Source organism: Tamandua tetradactyla, chromosome 8 (genome assembly GCF_023851605.1).
Source record: "Tamandua tetradactyla isolate mTamTet1 chromosome 8, mTamTet1.pri, whole genome shotgun sequence".
Classification (NCBI taxonomy): Eukaryota; Metazoa; Chordata; class Mammalia; order Pilosa; family Myrmecophagidae; genus Tamandua; species Tamandua tetradactyla.
The window spans coordinates 60,539,590-60,557,189 of record NC_135334.1 but is presented as its reverse complement, the minus strand read 5'-3'; the positions used below and the strand labels follow the sequence as shown (position 1 = coordinate 60,557,189).

The 17,600-nt window shown below is 36.6% G+C and overlaps 1 protein-coding gene across 12 annotated transcripts in view; it reads right to left on the bottom strand.

The window, feature by feature from the left end:
• The window catches only part of DLG2 (discs large MAGUK scaffold protein 2), a 2,206,106-nt gene that overhangs the window by 502,784 nt on the left and 1,685,722 nt on the right, over nucleotides 1–17,600 (bottom strand). For all 12 annotated transcript variants that reach the window (XR_013156681.1, XR_013156683.1, XR_013156682.1 and 9 more), the window contains 2 exons: nucleotides 5,411–5,555; nucleotides 3,409–3,547 (listed from right to left, as the gene is read on the bottom strand). Coding sequence is in view for 9 of the 12 variants with exons in the window: in XM_077113416.1 (XP_076969531.1) it covers nucleotides 3,409–3,547; nucleotides 5,411–5,555 (284 nt within the window). In the remaining 3 variants the exon portion in view is untranslated. The remainder of the gene's footprint in view (nucleotides 1–3,408; nucleotides 3,548–5,410; nucleotides 5,556–17,600) is intronic.

Below are 17,600 nucleotides of genomic sequence, written 5' to 3'. Positions count from 1 at the left end.
GATCCTCTGGAGAACAATCTCATTTTCTAAGGCCTAAGGGCACGTGGGTAGAAACATTTGAAAAGCAGTGGTGTGGGCTCTAACTATTTCTTATGCACAAAGTTAAAGAACAAGAGAAAAAATCAATGAGTGGTAAACACTCTTGTGTTTGCCTGAAAGATTACTCCACCGGGTATAGGTACAAAAACTGTAATGAAATAGCCTGACTAAAGCACTACTCTGCCTCATGTAAAACATATTTACATTGTCCTTATTTATTTCATTTTGTTTCCAACCATTGAAAACTTGTCAGGAACAGGCAAATTCACATCTATTTTTCCCCAATTAGATGGTTATTAGGAGTTGCTTCTTATTCACCTTCGTATTCTTAGTGCCTGCTCCCTCATAGGAAGTATTCAATAAGCGTTCCTGTATGAGGCAATGGATTTGTTTCTGAGCAAATACTTCAGAGAATAAAGGAATACCTACAGCACAGAGCATCTGTGAGAGGGCACAGGTAATGGTGAGAGTGTAAGAAGTTTAGGGGTGTGTTTGTGTGTGTGCAAACTGATGTAATTTACTTCACAGTTTGCCAGGCACCAGCGATTCTGAAGGTTTTATACAGCATTCTTATTGAAATTGTCTTGTGTGGGGACAGTAGAAGGTGAAGGGAAGCAGAAAGTAAGATATTGAGGCATATCACTGTATGAAGAAATGGACTCTGCCTGGGGATATTATCTGTAAAAACAGTCCATATGACATTTGACGGATTAAGAATTACAATAATAATGGTTAATGTAAAATGGATAACATTCATTGGGTCCTTATGTGCTGGGTACTGTTCTAATTTCTTTGCACGCCTTACTTCATTTAATCATTACAAGAACCTGTTGAGCTAGATTACTATTCCCATTAAACAGATGAGAAAACTAAGGTTTGCAGAATTTAAATGATTTGCTCAAGGTCACACAATTAGCCAATAATAGAGGTAGGTCTCAAACCTTGGTCTAGCTATCTCTAAAGCCCACCAAACTCTCAGATCCCTTTCTAAACACATATCTCTAAGACAAGCACATTTCTATATGACAGTTTTCATTTAAAAAATAAAGAGAAAATTAAATATTTCTTCCTAGAAAGGATCTTAAGTCTGGCAGTGGGGAACCCATTTTTTCACTATTGTAGCAATTTCCTTAACCTCTTTGAGCTTTAATTTCTACAACTCTAAAACACAGATGAAAGTTCTCTCTGTTTAGTGCATGTAAAAACAACTAGCAAAGGGCCTGGATTACGAAGGAGGGTTAACAACTGTGATTCACTTTGAGGTCTAGTAAGACAAAATCTTATCAAATATTAGCAGTAGGATGAGAGGAAAGAGGTCACTGCTCTGGTTGATAAAAGTGTATTTGCATTATTCTTTAGAGGGCCGTGAGGATTATTTTTGCTGCAACTCTAATTTTAATGAACAGCATAGAGATTAAACTCTATATTTGATTTGAAAAAAATTATATTTGATTTACACCACAGTGCACATTCGTAGCACCTAAATATTCTATTCTTGTCTAGAGATGTAACAAGCTACTTTAGTAAACCTGAAATTGCAAAATAAATGGAAAGTGCTTGCTCATTTAAATAGAAATACCAAAGGAATGAAAAAAGCCCGAAGCATCAATGTGTACGAGAGAGGAAAGTTAGCCAGCACGAAGTCTTCTCCACTTTTTTTTAAGGCAAACAAATGACTTTATTAAACAGACGATACAGAACAGTCCCTCTTCATCATTTTTGCACACAAACACAGGCAGGACTAAAGTGCACATATCTATATGTAATCTCATTTTTGGCAAAGTCATTGTTCATTGACAAAAAAGGAAGTTGCAGAGTAATGTATAAAATATGGACTTATTTTGTAGAAACAATGCCAAGTCTCACCTACACTTGAGTAACGTGTTTGTGTGTGTTGATATGCCAGGTGTTATGCTGAGTAGCTCAAAACTGGGTGCTCCAGAAGATATTTTGGAAGAGATTTTTGTTAATTGAACATCTTCGTCATATATAAACAGATACAATGAGCACAGATTTTTGTGCTCATTTAATGATAAAAACATGCATATTTCTTATAATTCATCCACCCAGTCATTAATCAATTCACGCATCATCCAATATTTATTTAATCCTTTTTGGTGACCATTTAAGTATGCTAATTGGTCTTTTCTGTGAACTGTCAGAACAGACTTTTTCCAAGGAGCACTGGCTAAAAATAATAAGACAACTGCAGGACCCTAGTTTCCTATCTAACGACAAAGGAATTCATGCAAACTACAAACTACCTAAAGCAAGAATTTCCCTTAATCCCTAGACACCCTAAAACTATAAAGTTGTAAAAGCACAGGACTCTTAGCTAAAGACAGAAAGCTTGGGGTTATATGCATTGTTAAACATCTTAAGTTAAACAAAGACACATTTTAACTATATGAACGCAATGAGCACTGATAGTTATTTCCTCCTGAAACAATATAAATCTTATAAGCAACTGGATAGTACTAACCATGTAAGCCCCAAGTGTTGAAAGGTCACTATGAAAACCTGTAACCAACAAAACGTTCCTATAAAACAAGCTAACCCATTCCACTCAGTGTGTTTCTCCCCTGAACACATACCCAAGTTAATATATTTAATGTGTACTTTCTCCCTCTTTCTTTAGTAAACTTTACTACCTATTTCTTCTGGCCCTCTTGTCTCTGAATTCTTTCTATGAGAGAGTCACAAACCTAGAATGGGGCTCAGCTGGCACTATTATCAGCAAGGTTCCAGTCACAGGATTAGCAATGTGGTTCTGTGCTCTGTCCTAGAATCCTTTGCTATACTGCTTTGGGATAACCAGGATATATTACATTCAAACTATCTGGAGCTTCTTTCACCCCTTTCCATTCAACCTAAAGTTATAGCACCAGAGAAAGGGTTGACTGAATCTCAAATTCCTTTGAATTGTGGGTGGTCCTTGGAAGCAAGTACATGAAATTTAGAGTCAAAAGACCTAACTCTTCCCCTAACCAGTGTGCAATGTTGGGTATACCACTTCCTTCTTTTTTAAGCACAGAACCATTTTCTCTCAAGTGATGCTTCCTATCTTTCAGCATGGCTGTAACGCTTAAATGGGATCCAATACTGAAAGTCTGAATAGATTGCAAAATGATGGCTAAGTTTACATTTTTATTCCTCCTCAAGGAATTTGTGATTTTGCTTTGTAATGGAGGACTGTTGGCACATTTTTTACAAATATTTGCAGATTTCCACTTAAGGCAGACTATAATAAGCTTGAGTGACAGTCAGAATCTTTAGTTAGTCCCCACAGCAACAGTTGTGTTGTTAGGCAAATGTGATTTCTTCCTGGTAAAGACAGCAAAACTCAATTAACCAGCAAGCATATCTGACCTGGTATAGTCGTCGTCAACAAGCATGTGCTTTGGAATTGGTGAATACCTTCCTGGAGAGATGGGTGGCAGGGAGGTTTTGTATTCTAAAGTGCCATTGTTGCCAGAGAGAAGATGGTTTTCCATCGGTGGAGAATAAGCTGAGGGGTGAAAAAAAATGAAACTGGTTATGTGGGTGATTCAATGCATCATGCTTAGTTCAGAGGATGTATTAAAAATAGAAAGGCTTTGCTACATGCCAAGAGATTTGTTGTTTTCCAAGGCAGCAGGGAAGGGGGAGTGCTATTTGTTTGCATTTAATATGGATGAGCACATGGTGACCTTTAGGACTGGAAAGATGTAATAACGGTTGATTTGTAGCCCCAGTTAGTATAATTAGGTAAAGAGAAGAACTGGAGAAAAGACCAGCACACACACCTTCAGAATGATGATTAATATTCTATTGAAATGAAAATGTTAACTTTCTAATTACAAACCTCACATTCTTTTCACATGATTACTATCCAATCCTCAAAAGATCTTGAGAAAGAACGTTCTCCCATTCTTCAAGATACATTTCAAATGCTATATTCTGCATAAAGTTTTCTCTGATCTTCCAAACACAGATATCTCCTTCCTTTCAGTCTCCAAAGGCTATTTGTTTGTTTGTTTGTTTTTTACTTCTCTCATGGCATATACATCTTATTCTGACAAACAGTACTGCTACTTATATATCTTAATTGGCCTTCCTTCCAACCAAATTTCTTGAGAGTCATGATTGTGTCTTCCTTGCATCCCACATATTACCTTACAAGCTCTCTTGCACACGTCAAAGTTACTCAACACATATTTGTTGAACTGATTGGTTGAATTTTGCTTCTCCCTCTTTCCTTTTATACCCTTCACAAAGTGTATCACAGAGTCTAAAGGCTGACTTTTCTAGATTCATCCTCTTTGAAAAACTGCAGAAGTTAAAAGTCTTTCACTTCTTAGGGTAAGGCTGATCCCAGCTTACTATGTACTTGTAAAAAGAGACATATTTGGGGGGCTTGTAGTTTTAGAATCATTATAAAAAGCAACAGTTAATTTGGGCAGGTAACAAAATTATTCAATCCTTACATTTCTCTCAGGGGGAACACCTGAATTTAAGACAGGTTAAATGACTTGCTTAAGACCCCTTTAGTAATTAATGGCAGGTCCTGAAGTACATTCTGAGTTCCCAGTACAACAATCGGTCTTTCAAATTTTCAGAATGAGCAGGCTTACTGACATCTATAAAACTTTCCCTTAAATTTACCTCCAGAGAGTGAATTACTTCTAAATCAAATCCCCAAAGACAGAACCTTAGATAAAGCTTTCACTGATCTCTTAAGAAAAGGAGAAAAAGCATGAGGGCTAATGTACCAGTAGTCTTTGTAAGGACCCTAGCAGAGTGTCTCATAGTTAGTTCTTGACCTGCGAAGCCCCTACCCACAATTCACTTCCACTCCCAAAGAGACTGATGATTTTCTCTAGCTTCCCAGCTAATGTAACAAAAAGTAAAAGCTATGCTGATGATAACTGAGGATGATTTCACCATTCACAAGAGCCCTCCTTCAGGAAGAAGCACTGAGCTATCTCTGGTCTATTTTTCAAGATTCCCTTTTCTACTCTGCTACTACATATTTCTGAACTAGGAAGAGAGAATCTTATGGCATGAGAATTTTTGAGAGTTTTCATGCTTTAGAAATAACCTTTAAGAATGAGTTACTCTAACACTATTGTAGCCACATGGCCTACAACACGTATCATTAAGCTTTTCCATAATGATGGACCTGCTAGCCCATCAGGGTATACCCTCTTCTCAACACTAGGTAAAGGCTGATTGAAGTGGAGGATACTCCCTTGTGAAGTATTTCCTGAGGTATTTCACAAGAGTGAAAGTCCAAGCAGAAGACTCAGAGGACTTTGTCAATAGTTCGGTAGAGTTTCAGTTTTGGAAACATGGCACGTTACTAGTAGATGACACTGAGCATGGTACTTACAGTGAGTAATATCAGGTGGACCATAGGGATCAGTCATATAAATGGTGGTGGGTTTGCCAACTTTTAGATAAACTACATCTGATGTGTTCTTCAGTATTGCTACTGCCTCTTCATGTGTTACTTCTTCTAAACTGTAGTTATTTACCTTGAAAGGAAAAAAAACAACAACCAATATTCGAGTTAAATCCATGCAGCTGAAGAGAAATATCCATGTAAGAAGGTATGTGGAAACATGACTTTATTTAAAAAATTAAATTTCAGTGATTACAGTCCATATCTACATGATACTTTGACAGAACAGATGGATTAATTGCTTTAGCCAAGTGGGCAAGGTACAGATTTTGATGCTATACAACAAGGTTGCTTCTTGCTTTTTTTATGTTAGGAGGTCATACATTACAATGGAACTCAGAGTATCATTTGTGGAAAAATAAAATGTCATTGTTATTATATCATAGTTTTTGTGATTATATATTATACTTGATAATACATAATATATAACACACATATTCATCTTCTATGCATATATTTTTTAACAAAGTTATGACTGTATTATACACATTATTTTAGAACTTGCTTTTTCAAACCTATAGTGATCATTTCTCCATATCATCAAAGCAGTTCAATGATATGACTTTTGTTTTCTTCACTGCATTGTATTGCATGGCTATAACATAAATAGGAAATGCCCTACTAATGTATGTTTACTTTGCTTCTAATTTTTTGCTACTATAAATAATGTTGCATTGAACCATTTTCTATATTTGTGCATATGTTTAATGATCTCTTTGGGGTAAATTCACATGTGGAAATTGGTGGAACAAATTATATGAATATTAGTAAGGCTTTTGATACCTAATTGCAAAAGTGTGTTCTGGAAACATGGACAAATATACCCTCATACCAGAAGTATATGAGAGCTCCCATTTCTCTGTAAGTTACCCAAATTTGGCTTTTATCATTTAAAATCCATTTCTCAACAAATGCTATATTTTAAACTTTTTATTTTAGAATACTTTCAAAACTACAGGACATTTAAAAAAAATAATTCAAACCCCGTACAGAGAATTCCAACATCCCCATAAATCCCCTAGATATCCAGATCAGCAATTTTCATATTTGGCCACCAGATTTGATTCCTGGTTTGATTCCTCCATAAAAGCTTATGGAGTTTGTCACCACTAGTCCAGCCTTACAAGAAAGTTCTACAGGTTAAAAGGAAAGACAGTAGACAATAACTTGAAGCCACATGAAGAAATAAATATCTCTTTTAGGGTAATGACATGGATAAATATAAATGTTAGCACTATTGTAATTTATATGTAAAGATATCTAAGTATATCTTTAACAATTCATTTTCTAAACACGTGAGTATAGGTTGCATTCACATGCTCCTTGAGCACTTAATACTGCCAAGTGTATTTCTTAAGACCAAGGATATTCACTTAATATTACCACTTTAAGTACAGTTATCCAGTTGAAGAAATTTGACATTGGTATAATGCTTACAGTTTATATTTCTTTTTTCATACATCCTAATAATGTCCTTTTGAGCTTTTTCTCCTCACTTGTTAGATTCTGTCTAGACTCATGTGTTGCATTTACTAGTCACTGTATTTTTAGTTTTCTTTTTTTTTTTGATTTTAGTTTTGGGAGCATATATATACAACATAAACTTGCCCCTCTCAACCACTCTCAAGCATACTTTCAATGGAATTCATCATATTCACAACATACCCTCACCACCTTCCTTTACCACCTTCACATCTTCCCATAAGAAACCCTATACCCACTATGCCTTAACTTCCCATTCCTCCTACCCCCTGCTGCAGCAAACTGTATTCTAATTTCTGTCTCTAGTAGTTTACATATTCTATGCTATTTTCTTTGTAGTTACTAGGGGGTTTAAATTTGACATCCTAATCTATTCAATCTCATTTACTTTGACATCAACTTAACTTCAATAGTATATACAAACTAGGTTCCCATAAACCACTGTCTCTCCACTTCTATGTATTTTTTTCTCAATAATTACATGTTTATACATTATGAGTTCAAAACCGATGATTTAGCATTATAGTTTACACATTTGCCTTTTAGATACTGTAGGAAGTAAAAATGTGGAGTTTCAAACAAAAATTACAATAGTGCTAACATTTATATTTATCCATGTCATTACCCTAAAAGAGATATTTATTTCTTCATGTGGCTTCAAGTTATTGTCTACTGTCTTTCCTTTTAACCTGTAGAACTTTCTTGTAAGGCTGGACTAGTGGTGACAAACTCCATAAGCTTTTATGGAGGAATCAAACCAGGAATCAAATCTGGTTCACTGGCACAGCAGGCAAGAACTCTGCCACTGTGTCACCACTGACCACCCTCCATAAACTTCTGTTTATCTGGAATGTCTTAATCGCCCCGTTTTTTTTTTTGTTTTTTTTTTTTTGCTTTTACAATAGGGATTTATAAACTTACAAATAACAGTTCTTAGGCTGTGAAAGTGTCCAAATTAAGGCATCAAGAGGAAGATAACATCTCTGAAGAAATGCTACTGGTGTCTGAAGTTCCTCTGTCAGATAGCAAGGCACATGGCTGGCATCTGCACGTCCTTCACTCCTGGGGTTTTCATTGCTTTCAGCTCCTAGTTACAGTGACCTCCTCACTGAGCTTCTGTTGGTCCTTTCTTAGCATCTTGGGGCTTTTCTCTCCAAGCTCTCTGGGCTTTTACTGTCTTTTATCCTCTCATAAAGGACTCCAGTAAAAGATTCAGACCCACTTTGAATTGGGTGGGTCACATCTCAATTGAAATAGCCTAACAAAATGGTCTCACCTACAATAGGTCTACACCCACAGGAATGAATTGAAAGAACATGGCCTTTTCTGGGGTACATACCACACTCTCTTACACTAACTACCATGTTCTTGATGCTCAGGGTTGCAGATTTTTCCCAAAGACAGTCTTCTTATCAAAATGTATTTGTTCTCTCCTACTTTTCATCATCTTGATAGTGGATTCTAAAGGGTTGATGTGCTTAACCCCCTAGTTAACACATTTTTCATTCTAAATTAGACTTCCTGGGAGTCATGCACTAATACTTCATTTAATAACTCAAATGATATTATATTTCAGAAGTTAGCAAACTATAGTCTCCATCCAAATTTGCCAGACTACCCTTGTTTTGCTTTTAATTTTTAACATTTTTAATTGTGAAATATAACAAATTTACAAAAAAGCAATAAATTTCAAAGTACATTGTAACAAGTGGTAGAACAGATTTCAAAGTATGGTAAGGGTTATAGCAACACAATTACTGGTTTTTCCTTTTAGCTGCTCTAGGATACTTGAGACAAAAAGAGATATCAATGTAATGGTTCATCAGTCATACTCATTTGTTAAATTCTGTCTTCCCTGTTATAACTCCTCCTTTTCCTTTGATTCTTGTCCTAATCTATAGGGATATTTGAGCTATGCTCATTCTAACTTTTCCTTGTTGAAAAGGGGCATCGACAATATAGGTTATGGGGAAGAAACTATCTGATATTGTTGGAGAAGCTGGCCCCTCTGGGTTCCAGGGCTTATCTTTCCTAGGAACCATCTGGAGGTTATAGTTTTCTGGAAAGTAAACTTAGTGAGTGAAACTTTTGTAGAATCTAAGACAGAACCTTAGATATTCTTTAGGGTTAACAGGAATGATGTTGGTTGGGGGTTGGCAAACTGTGGAAATTAGCAACATCTAGCTGAACTTGCATAATAGTAGCCTCTAGGATAGCTTCTTGACTCTATTTGAACTCTTTTAGCCACTGTTACCTTATTTTGTTACATTTCTTTTCCCCTTTTGGTCAGGAAGGCATTGTTGATCCCACAGTGCCAGGGCCAGGCTCATCCCTGGGAGTCATGTCCCATGTTACAAGGGAGACTTTCATCCCTGGATGTCCTGTCTCACATAGGGGAGAATGTAATGATTTTCCTTACAGAGTTGGGCTTAGAGAGAGAGAGGCCACATCTGAGCAACAACAGAGGTTTTCCGGAAGAAACTCTAAGGTATAATTATAGGTAGGCTTAGCTTCTCAACTACAGAAACATTTCATAAGAGCAAATCTCAATATCAAGGACTTGGCCTATTAACTTGGGAGTCCTTATTTTGAGAGAGTAATAGGGGTTTCCCAAGTGGGAAAGTCTCCCTCATTTTTGAAAGACAGTTTTGCTGGATATAGAATTCTTGGTTGGCTTTTTGTTGTTGTTGTTGTTGCTTTCATCACTTTTTATATATCATCCTACTGCCTCTTGCCTGACTGGTTTCTGTATTAGTTTGTAAGCTACTGGACAGCAATATACAAGAAATGGAATGGATTTTAAAAAGGGAATTTAATATTTTGGAAGTTTACAGTTCTAAGGAAGTGAAAGTGTCCAAATTAAGGTACCAATAAGGAGTTATCTTCACTCAAGAAAGGCCGATGCATCTGGAACACCTCTGTCAGCTGGGTAGGCAAGCCAATCCCTTGCTGGTCCCTTCCTCCAAGGCTCTGTTGCTTTCAACCTCTGTTCCTGTGAGGGAACCTCACTTTGCTTCTTTGGGGCTGGCTTCCCTCTCTTGGCTTCCCTTGACTCTCTCCAGGTTCTGGCTTGCTTAACTTCTCATGACAGAATGTGCTGGGCTCCAAGCATCTATAAAAATCCTTGCCTCTGTTCTCCAAGCAGCAGCATCTGTGTCACTCTGCTCTATCAGCTGTTGTTTCTGAGGTTTCACCAAAATGCTTCCCCTTTTAAAGACTCTAATAAACCAATCAAGACCCACCTGGAATGGGTGGAGTCACATCTCCATCTAATCAAAGGTCACATCCACAATTGGGTGTGTTACATCTCTGCAGAGATAACATAATGAAAAGTTTCAGCCCTACAATACTGAATTAGAATAAAAAGAAATGGCTACCCCACAAGATTGAACCAGGATTAAAGCATGGCTTTTTAGGGGTACATAATACTATCAAACCTGCACAGTTTTCAATGAGAAATTGGGACTTAATCTTATTGAGGCACCCTGTATGTTAAATATTGCTTCTCTCTGGTAGCTTTTAGAATTCTCTTCATATTTGGCATTTGAAATTTTAAATATAATATGTGATGGTATGGATCTATGTGAGTTTATACTGTTTGAAGTTGGTTTAGTGTTTTGAATCCATATATTCAAGTTTTCATTAAATTTCAGGCATTTTCAGCATTATTTCTTTGAATATTCTCTCTGCCCCTTTCTCTTTCTTCTCTTGCTAGAACTTCCACAATATGTACACTGGTACTTTTAATGGTGCCCCATAGGTTCCTCAGGCTCTGTTTACTTTTATTCATTCTCTCTTATTTCTGCTTATCATACTGGATGATGTCAATTGTATTATCTTCAAGTTCACTGGTTCTTTCTTCTGCCAGCTTCCATCTGCTATTGAATCCCTCTAGCGAATTTTTGATTTCTGTTACTATGGTCTTCAGCTCTGTTGGGTTTCTTTTCATAATTTCCATCTCTCTATTGATAGAGAGATCTGTGTTCATCGATGGTGTCCTGATTGACTTTAATTCTTTGTCCATGTTTTCCTTCAGCTCTTTGAGCATATTTAGGTTATTCTGAAAGTCTGTGCCTAGTATGTTCCAGAGTTGATCCTCCTTATAATGTTTTCTAATTCTTTAATATTCTCCTTTGACTGGGCCATTGCTTCCTGTTTCTTTGTATGCTTTTAAACTTTTTTCTAAAACCTGGACATTTAAATATTTTAATGTTAAATTTAGCTTCTGAGGCATCTGTTCCTTATGCTTGTGTCAACTAGTATAATGACCAAATTTTCCTTGAAAGTCAGGAGCTAACAAGAAAAAAGAAAAGGAAAAAAATGAAAACTCCCTACTCTTTCAGATTGACTTGTATAAGAGTGCTTCTTGAGGGCTTATCCAGACAACGAGTCTAGAGAATAGCTCCTTGCCAAAGGATAAGGGCCTTTTGTCTTGGGCATGCACATGTGGCACCAGGATTTCCCCTGTTTACATATATATAAATGTCCCCTCACCTTAAGCAACAGTTTCCTTATGGTCCCAGGTCCTGTACTGTATGTTCTACAGTCAGCAATCCCTTGCCCCAGGAACCTACTGCTCCTCCTTAGCATTCAATAAGAGAGTTGTGTGAGTGGTTTTCTATCCTCAGGTCAAGTTCTGTGATGGCCAGCCTGTGATGAGTACCTTGGCTCAGATCCTAAGCCTGCCACCAAACAGACTGTGCCAGACATACATGCTCCCAAAATGTGCATGAGGGCTACTCTGTCCCTCCAGAACCAGAACTGGGGATCCATACTAGAACTGTGGGGCCAGCATACAGCTGAGTTTATGTGGGCACTAAGGAGGGGCCAGCCATGGCACCAGGAAATCCTACAGCTTTTAAGCAGCCCCTTGTCTTGATTTGATATATACCTGGTTCTGCAAGTTTTTAACTATTTCCTGGAGCTCTGAGAAAGATGTTCCAGTCAGTTCTTGCTGGTTTTTCAAAGGTTCTGTGGGAGGACAGAACCCAGAAGTTTCTCACTCCATCTTGATCAGGGCAGGTCCAAATGCTAGTTAACATGAGCCTTTTTGCTAGGGAAATAGTTCTAATATTAGAACATAGGTCTGTGCATGTGAGCAAGGTCAAGGATACCATGTTGCCATCAGCTTTACAATTTCTCTTTTATTATACAGAAAAGCCAATGAGTGCAATGCAATTCTTACTTTGTGGTGCTGGTATTACAATGGCTCCCTGCAGCCCTTCTCTCAATAATTTAAAAATAATATCTACAGGAAGACATAGCCTTTGAGAAAATGAGACTACTAACCATTCAGAAAGTATTTGAAATATCTAGGTTATCCTCATCTGGCGACTATTTTCTTAGGAAATGAATCTTTCGTTAGTTCTGAAATGATGTAGAATTAAAATAAACGTGCCAAGAACATTGGATTGGATCCCACAGCACATATTCTCTCTACTATTTAATTAGATATTTAGTCATATAGTGCCCTATGGCATTGCTACATACATTTGCCTTTTGTTATTATATTTGCTATTATATACGTTCCATGTGTCAGGAAATCCTTGGTGCTGTAGCCCAAATTATGGCCCCTGAATGGGAGGGAATAGAATGTGACTGATGTGGACCAATGTTGACTATAAGCTCCTTATTAAACAGAAGGGCTTTCTACCAGTTGTTATGTTTCTCCTCTAGGAGATGCTTCTCTCTTAAACATTTTTGTATATTCAGTGTCTAGCATTTACTCGTTCAGTCTTCAAATGCTTGCGTGTCTACCTACTCTGAGCCAGACACCATTCTATTTATTATGAACACAGTGATAAATAAGAAAAATGATAATCATAATAAGAGCAAACACTTAAACAGCCCTTATTATACACCAGGTGTTCTAAGGCATTTTAGATATATTGACACAATCAAACCTTACAACAACCTATGAGGTAGCTATATTTACATCCATTTTACAGATGAGAAAAGTGAGTCTCCAGGACATTACAAAATTTGTCCCAAATCACCAAGCTAATAAGTGATTGAGGCAGGATACAAAGTCAGGCAGTTTGACTCCAGAGACCATGCTCTTAACTACTTGGCTATATTGCTTCTTCAAGGTAGACAAGAGCCCTGCTTCCATGAAACTGACATTCTATCGGGCACAGTTGTTTGTGAATGAATGGATGTAAGAATAGACTCATGAACAAAGGAAGAATGTAGTGGGGATGCTTATTAGGGAACACAGCTGATGATAGAAGCCTTCAATAATAAGGAAATAACAATAACAATCACAATAATAACAAGAGCTAACATATATTTAACCCTTACTATGCCACATATTTTCAGAGTACTATGTCATAGTTTGATATGAATTATATATTGATCCTTACTAGAGCCCCATGAAGTAGATGCCAATAATTAGACCCACTTTGCAGATGGAAACAACTGAGCTTAACTTGCAAAAAACAGGCCACACAGCTTCCAAGTGACAAAGCTGTCAGCTGATTCCCTGTCCTCCTGACTCTAGTGACCACTAAATGATACTGTCCTTGAGAGGTGCTGGGCACCTAGTGCTTATTATCCTAATTTCTTTCTCCCTTTAGGAGAACAGATCTTCTTCCAATTTTACATACAGAAGTAACATAAGTTACCAAGTGTTATAAAAGCCTTAGTAATCATTACACTACTACCTCAATCTCATGGCGGCAGTATATATCATCTTACTACACTGACATTGTCAAAAATAAAATAAACGAAATGGAAAGTAGACATCTCACTGTCCCTTCAAAACCTCCTCATATAGTTGGTAAATCACTAATTTTAGGGCAGTACGACTTATGCTTAAATAATGAAGACTTACAAGTAATGCTCATATACAATGGTTGAAAATGTGTACAGAAGTGGGTGTGTCTCTGAAAAAATGAAAAACCTGATTGCCTGAATAGCTCTGAAAGTGTGCTTATGGTACTCAGAAACACACATATTCAAAAAATGGAAGAGAAAAGGAATATTGTGCCATAACACAGAAGGAATGGCAAGCCAGTAGATAAAGACCCCAAACTCTAGCTACTTATTGGATTAGATTCTAAGTGGCACCAAAGCTCTGTTTCTGACAAGAGCTCATTGCCTCTCTCCCAGGGATACAGAAATCATACAGTTCAGTAAATTATCAGTGAAGGAGACACAGGCAATATTTATTACATTGTACTTTTAAACATTTTTAATATGGGCAGTGAAAGGATCCAGAAAATGTTACTTTCAAGTGGATTTTTGGAAAGTGACTTTGCTATAGGCTTTCAGACTACCAGGGAAATCTGCAGACCAAAAAGCAGAAGTTGAGGGAAAAGGATGAGGTGAGAGGTGAGGAAAGGGAGGATATTAGAGAAATAACAGTAGTAGTTTAAAATAGTGGTAGTTCTGTTGATTTTTATTTGGTGACTGAAGTATTGGAAAATTCACATAAATATTAGTCATGAAACAGGTGGTATAATATTGGCAACAGAATATAGTGATTAAGAGCACATGCCATGCTTCTGAGTCAGACAGACCAGGATCGAAGTCGTGGCTCCAGCACCTCCTACCTGCATGGTCTCGGGAAACTTAATCTCCTAAACCTGTAAAATTTTTTGAAATCTGTAAAAAAGCAGTGATAACAGTCACTGCCTCAAAGTGTTGTTGCTTAAATATGATGACCTGTGTAATGTTAGCTATTATTACTATTGTCGTCGTCCAGCTTTCCTCCAGGGAACAGGATTTCTTCATGAAAATTTACACTGAGCATTTTCCTATAAACATCTGTGAACTGATGGGTTTAATTAGGACACTGCTGATGCTGCGTCTATGTAGTTCTTTTAAAGCTTCAGAATAGTATGGGAGCTGGACCAAAAAGTGCTCTTTTGTGCTGAAGTCTTCAAAACGTTTTTCACAAAACGGGTTTGTTTGGGTTAATTACGGTGTGTGCATTGTCCTGTGAACTCTCAAGATAAAGCGCCTACAGCTGGGAGCTGACTGTATGCAGAGAGAAGGAATATTACACTGATTGGCGAGTTGTACTTATTGTCTTTTTAAAAAATTACTGTTTTTCTTTCCTTTACATCAAGAGTCTCTCTATAATGGTGAATACCAAGCAACTGCCTGCCTTCAGATAAAGCACAGTATGCATTTGAATGAAGCACTTTCTGTGGGGTGCACTTCACAGAGATAGACATATGTGCAACCTGGTCATGTGTTTACAGTAGGAAAGAGGACTGAGGCCAAAGAAAGTCTGGAGGTTAGATGACTCACTCTTCCAAAAAGAAGAGGGAGTGCCGTATTTGAACACAATGCAGACAAAAGAGGGCAAATCAGCTAAAGGAAAAGGTGCCAAGAGACTTGCAAGAAGGGGACATGACAAGTTCTATGGGAATTCAGTGAGTATATGCAAACCCATTTGTGATGGTACAAGGGTGGGAGGTGTGGGCCATGCGAAGGCAGTAAGCAGGAATGGGTGTTGTGTGCATAGTGAGATACTGACCTTTCCTTATTCATTCAGAAATATCAGTGCGGTGGGACAAACTGGGAGGTGAATAGAGTCATAAAAGTTACCTAAGTACAAAGAGATGTGGTCCCTAGAAACACCGTAAAAAAATTATAAACTCTAAAGTAAATTTTTAAAAAGGAGACAAATTCACCATTAGATTGTAAGTTAAATTGTAAAGAGACCAAATCCAATATAGTAATCTATGTATATGTAATCTAAGTATATCTATGTATATGTAAATATACATAGATCAAAATCTAAAATCTCTGCAATACATTGAAATAGTTATATTTCAAAGCCTAATAACATTAATTGCAAAAATAATAACTACTAATAAATAGAAAAAATACGAATAATGGTTTTTTGGGGTAATCATTATTGTCTTATTTTTAATATTTTTAGCAAGGAGGATGTATTTAGTTTGGATTAGAACCTAATTGACTATTTTTTAAATAAGCAGGGACAAAATGTTTAAGTAAAGCAGAACAAAAACTATAAATGCAGTGGCCTCATTACGAGACACTTACAGCAGGGAGTAAGTGATTAATGGGAAACTTAGAATAGGAGAGAAAGAAGTCGATTTCTCTTGCCCAGTGGACAGACTTAAGTTTATTAGAAAGAACAGCCGTATTGTAAACATAGGTATTTCTAGAAATAAAGGCAACTTGGTACAATGAAAATAATTTTGAATGTAGAACCAGACTTGGCTTCAATTCCTAGTGTCATGAATGTGGGTCAGTAACAACTTACTGAGTGTTAATTTTATCTGTAAAATGAGGATAGTAATATTGATTTGTTTATTTGTGTTGATGAGAAAGGAAAGATACATTTATCTGAAAATTTTCTGCATAATCTTAAGCGCTATACAAATAGAAATCACAACAACCATAATCAGACATTGTCCTTTTGCTGATTCTGATGCTGGAAATAATCTCTTCTTATTCAGGGCTCTCTTTCTGGAAATTATCACCCCCTACCTTGTATAACATCTACTCCTACAGTGCTCTGCCTCACCTCAAAGGCTGACCTTTTCAAGGGCAATGATAAGATGTTATTATTCTTTACACTGCTCCAGCCTGATGTATTATAAATGGTAGGCACTTAATAGATGTTAATGTTATAAGCTAGGTAAGTTTTTTCAGAAAACATAATGACCTTGGTGTACCCAAGGAAAAGCAACACAAATTCTTCATTTTATAGGAAGATGAGGCATTTGTGTTGAGTTTCTATTTTCCATTTGTGTTGAATCAAATAGGAAAGAATAAAGAATGAATGTCATTCAACCAACACATTTACTGGACATTCACTATGTTCCAGTCATGGGATATAAGATTAAAAGCTGGTACAGAGTGTGAGCACCAGGTCATATTATCTTATAAAACGCATGGTCAAAACTCCAACAGTGTGAATTCCTTCCTCTTTCATTAATCATTGCTATGTTAACCTTTTATCTATCTATAGATCGATCAACTACCTATATAAAGAGATTGATTTTGATTGACTCCCAAACTTCCTTTATAGCAGTGGTCATCAAAATGAACAGTATGATATGAACCCCAGGGTAAACCACCAGGGCACAGGAAGAAAACCTTAGAATTTCTATTAATATTTATTATATTAATCTTCATTTTCTATTTTTTATGTATGTTTTAAACCATATATGATATTAGTAATAAGTATGAAATTTAAAGTAAAGAAATCTATATATACATATATATGAAAACTTTTTGTTTTTTACTGATGGGATGTGCTCATAAAAGATGAAAAGAACTATCATTATAGTGTGTGATACATATAGAGCAAGTTCTATAAACAGGGTTATCAAAGTTAGTATAAGAAAAGTTAATTTTAAAAAAGAGTAAGCTGGAAGATTTTAACCCTTTAGTAAAATATAACATGTCACAGGATATGGTATTAGTTTACTACAAGGGAGTTCAAGAAATTCCAGATTTTCCGGGTGTTTTAGAAGCAATTCTGACTTCAGGAAACAGAGTTTAAAAAGTCAATTATTTCTACATGCTTTTTGTCCTTTGCAGGAAATTGCTAAGTGACACTGAAGCAGTGGCAGTGACAGGGCTGGATAGAACATTAGGTCAAGGTAGGACTAAGGTTCTTACCTGGGTGTATAACTGAGAAATCAGAATT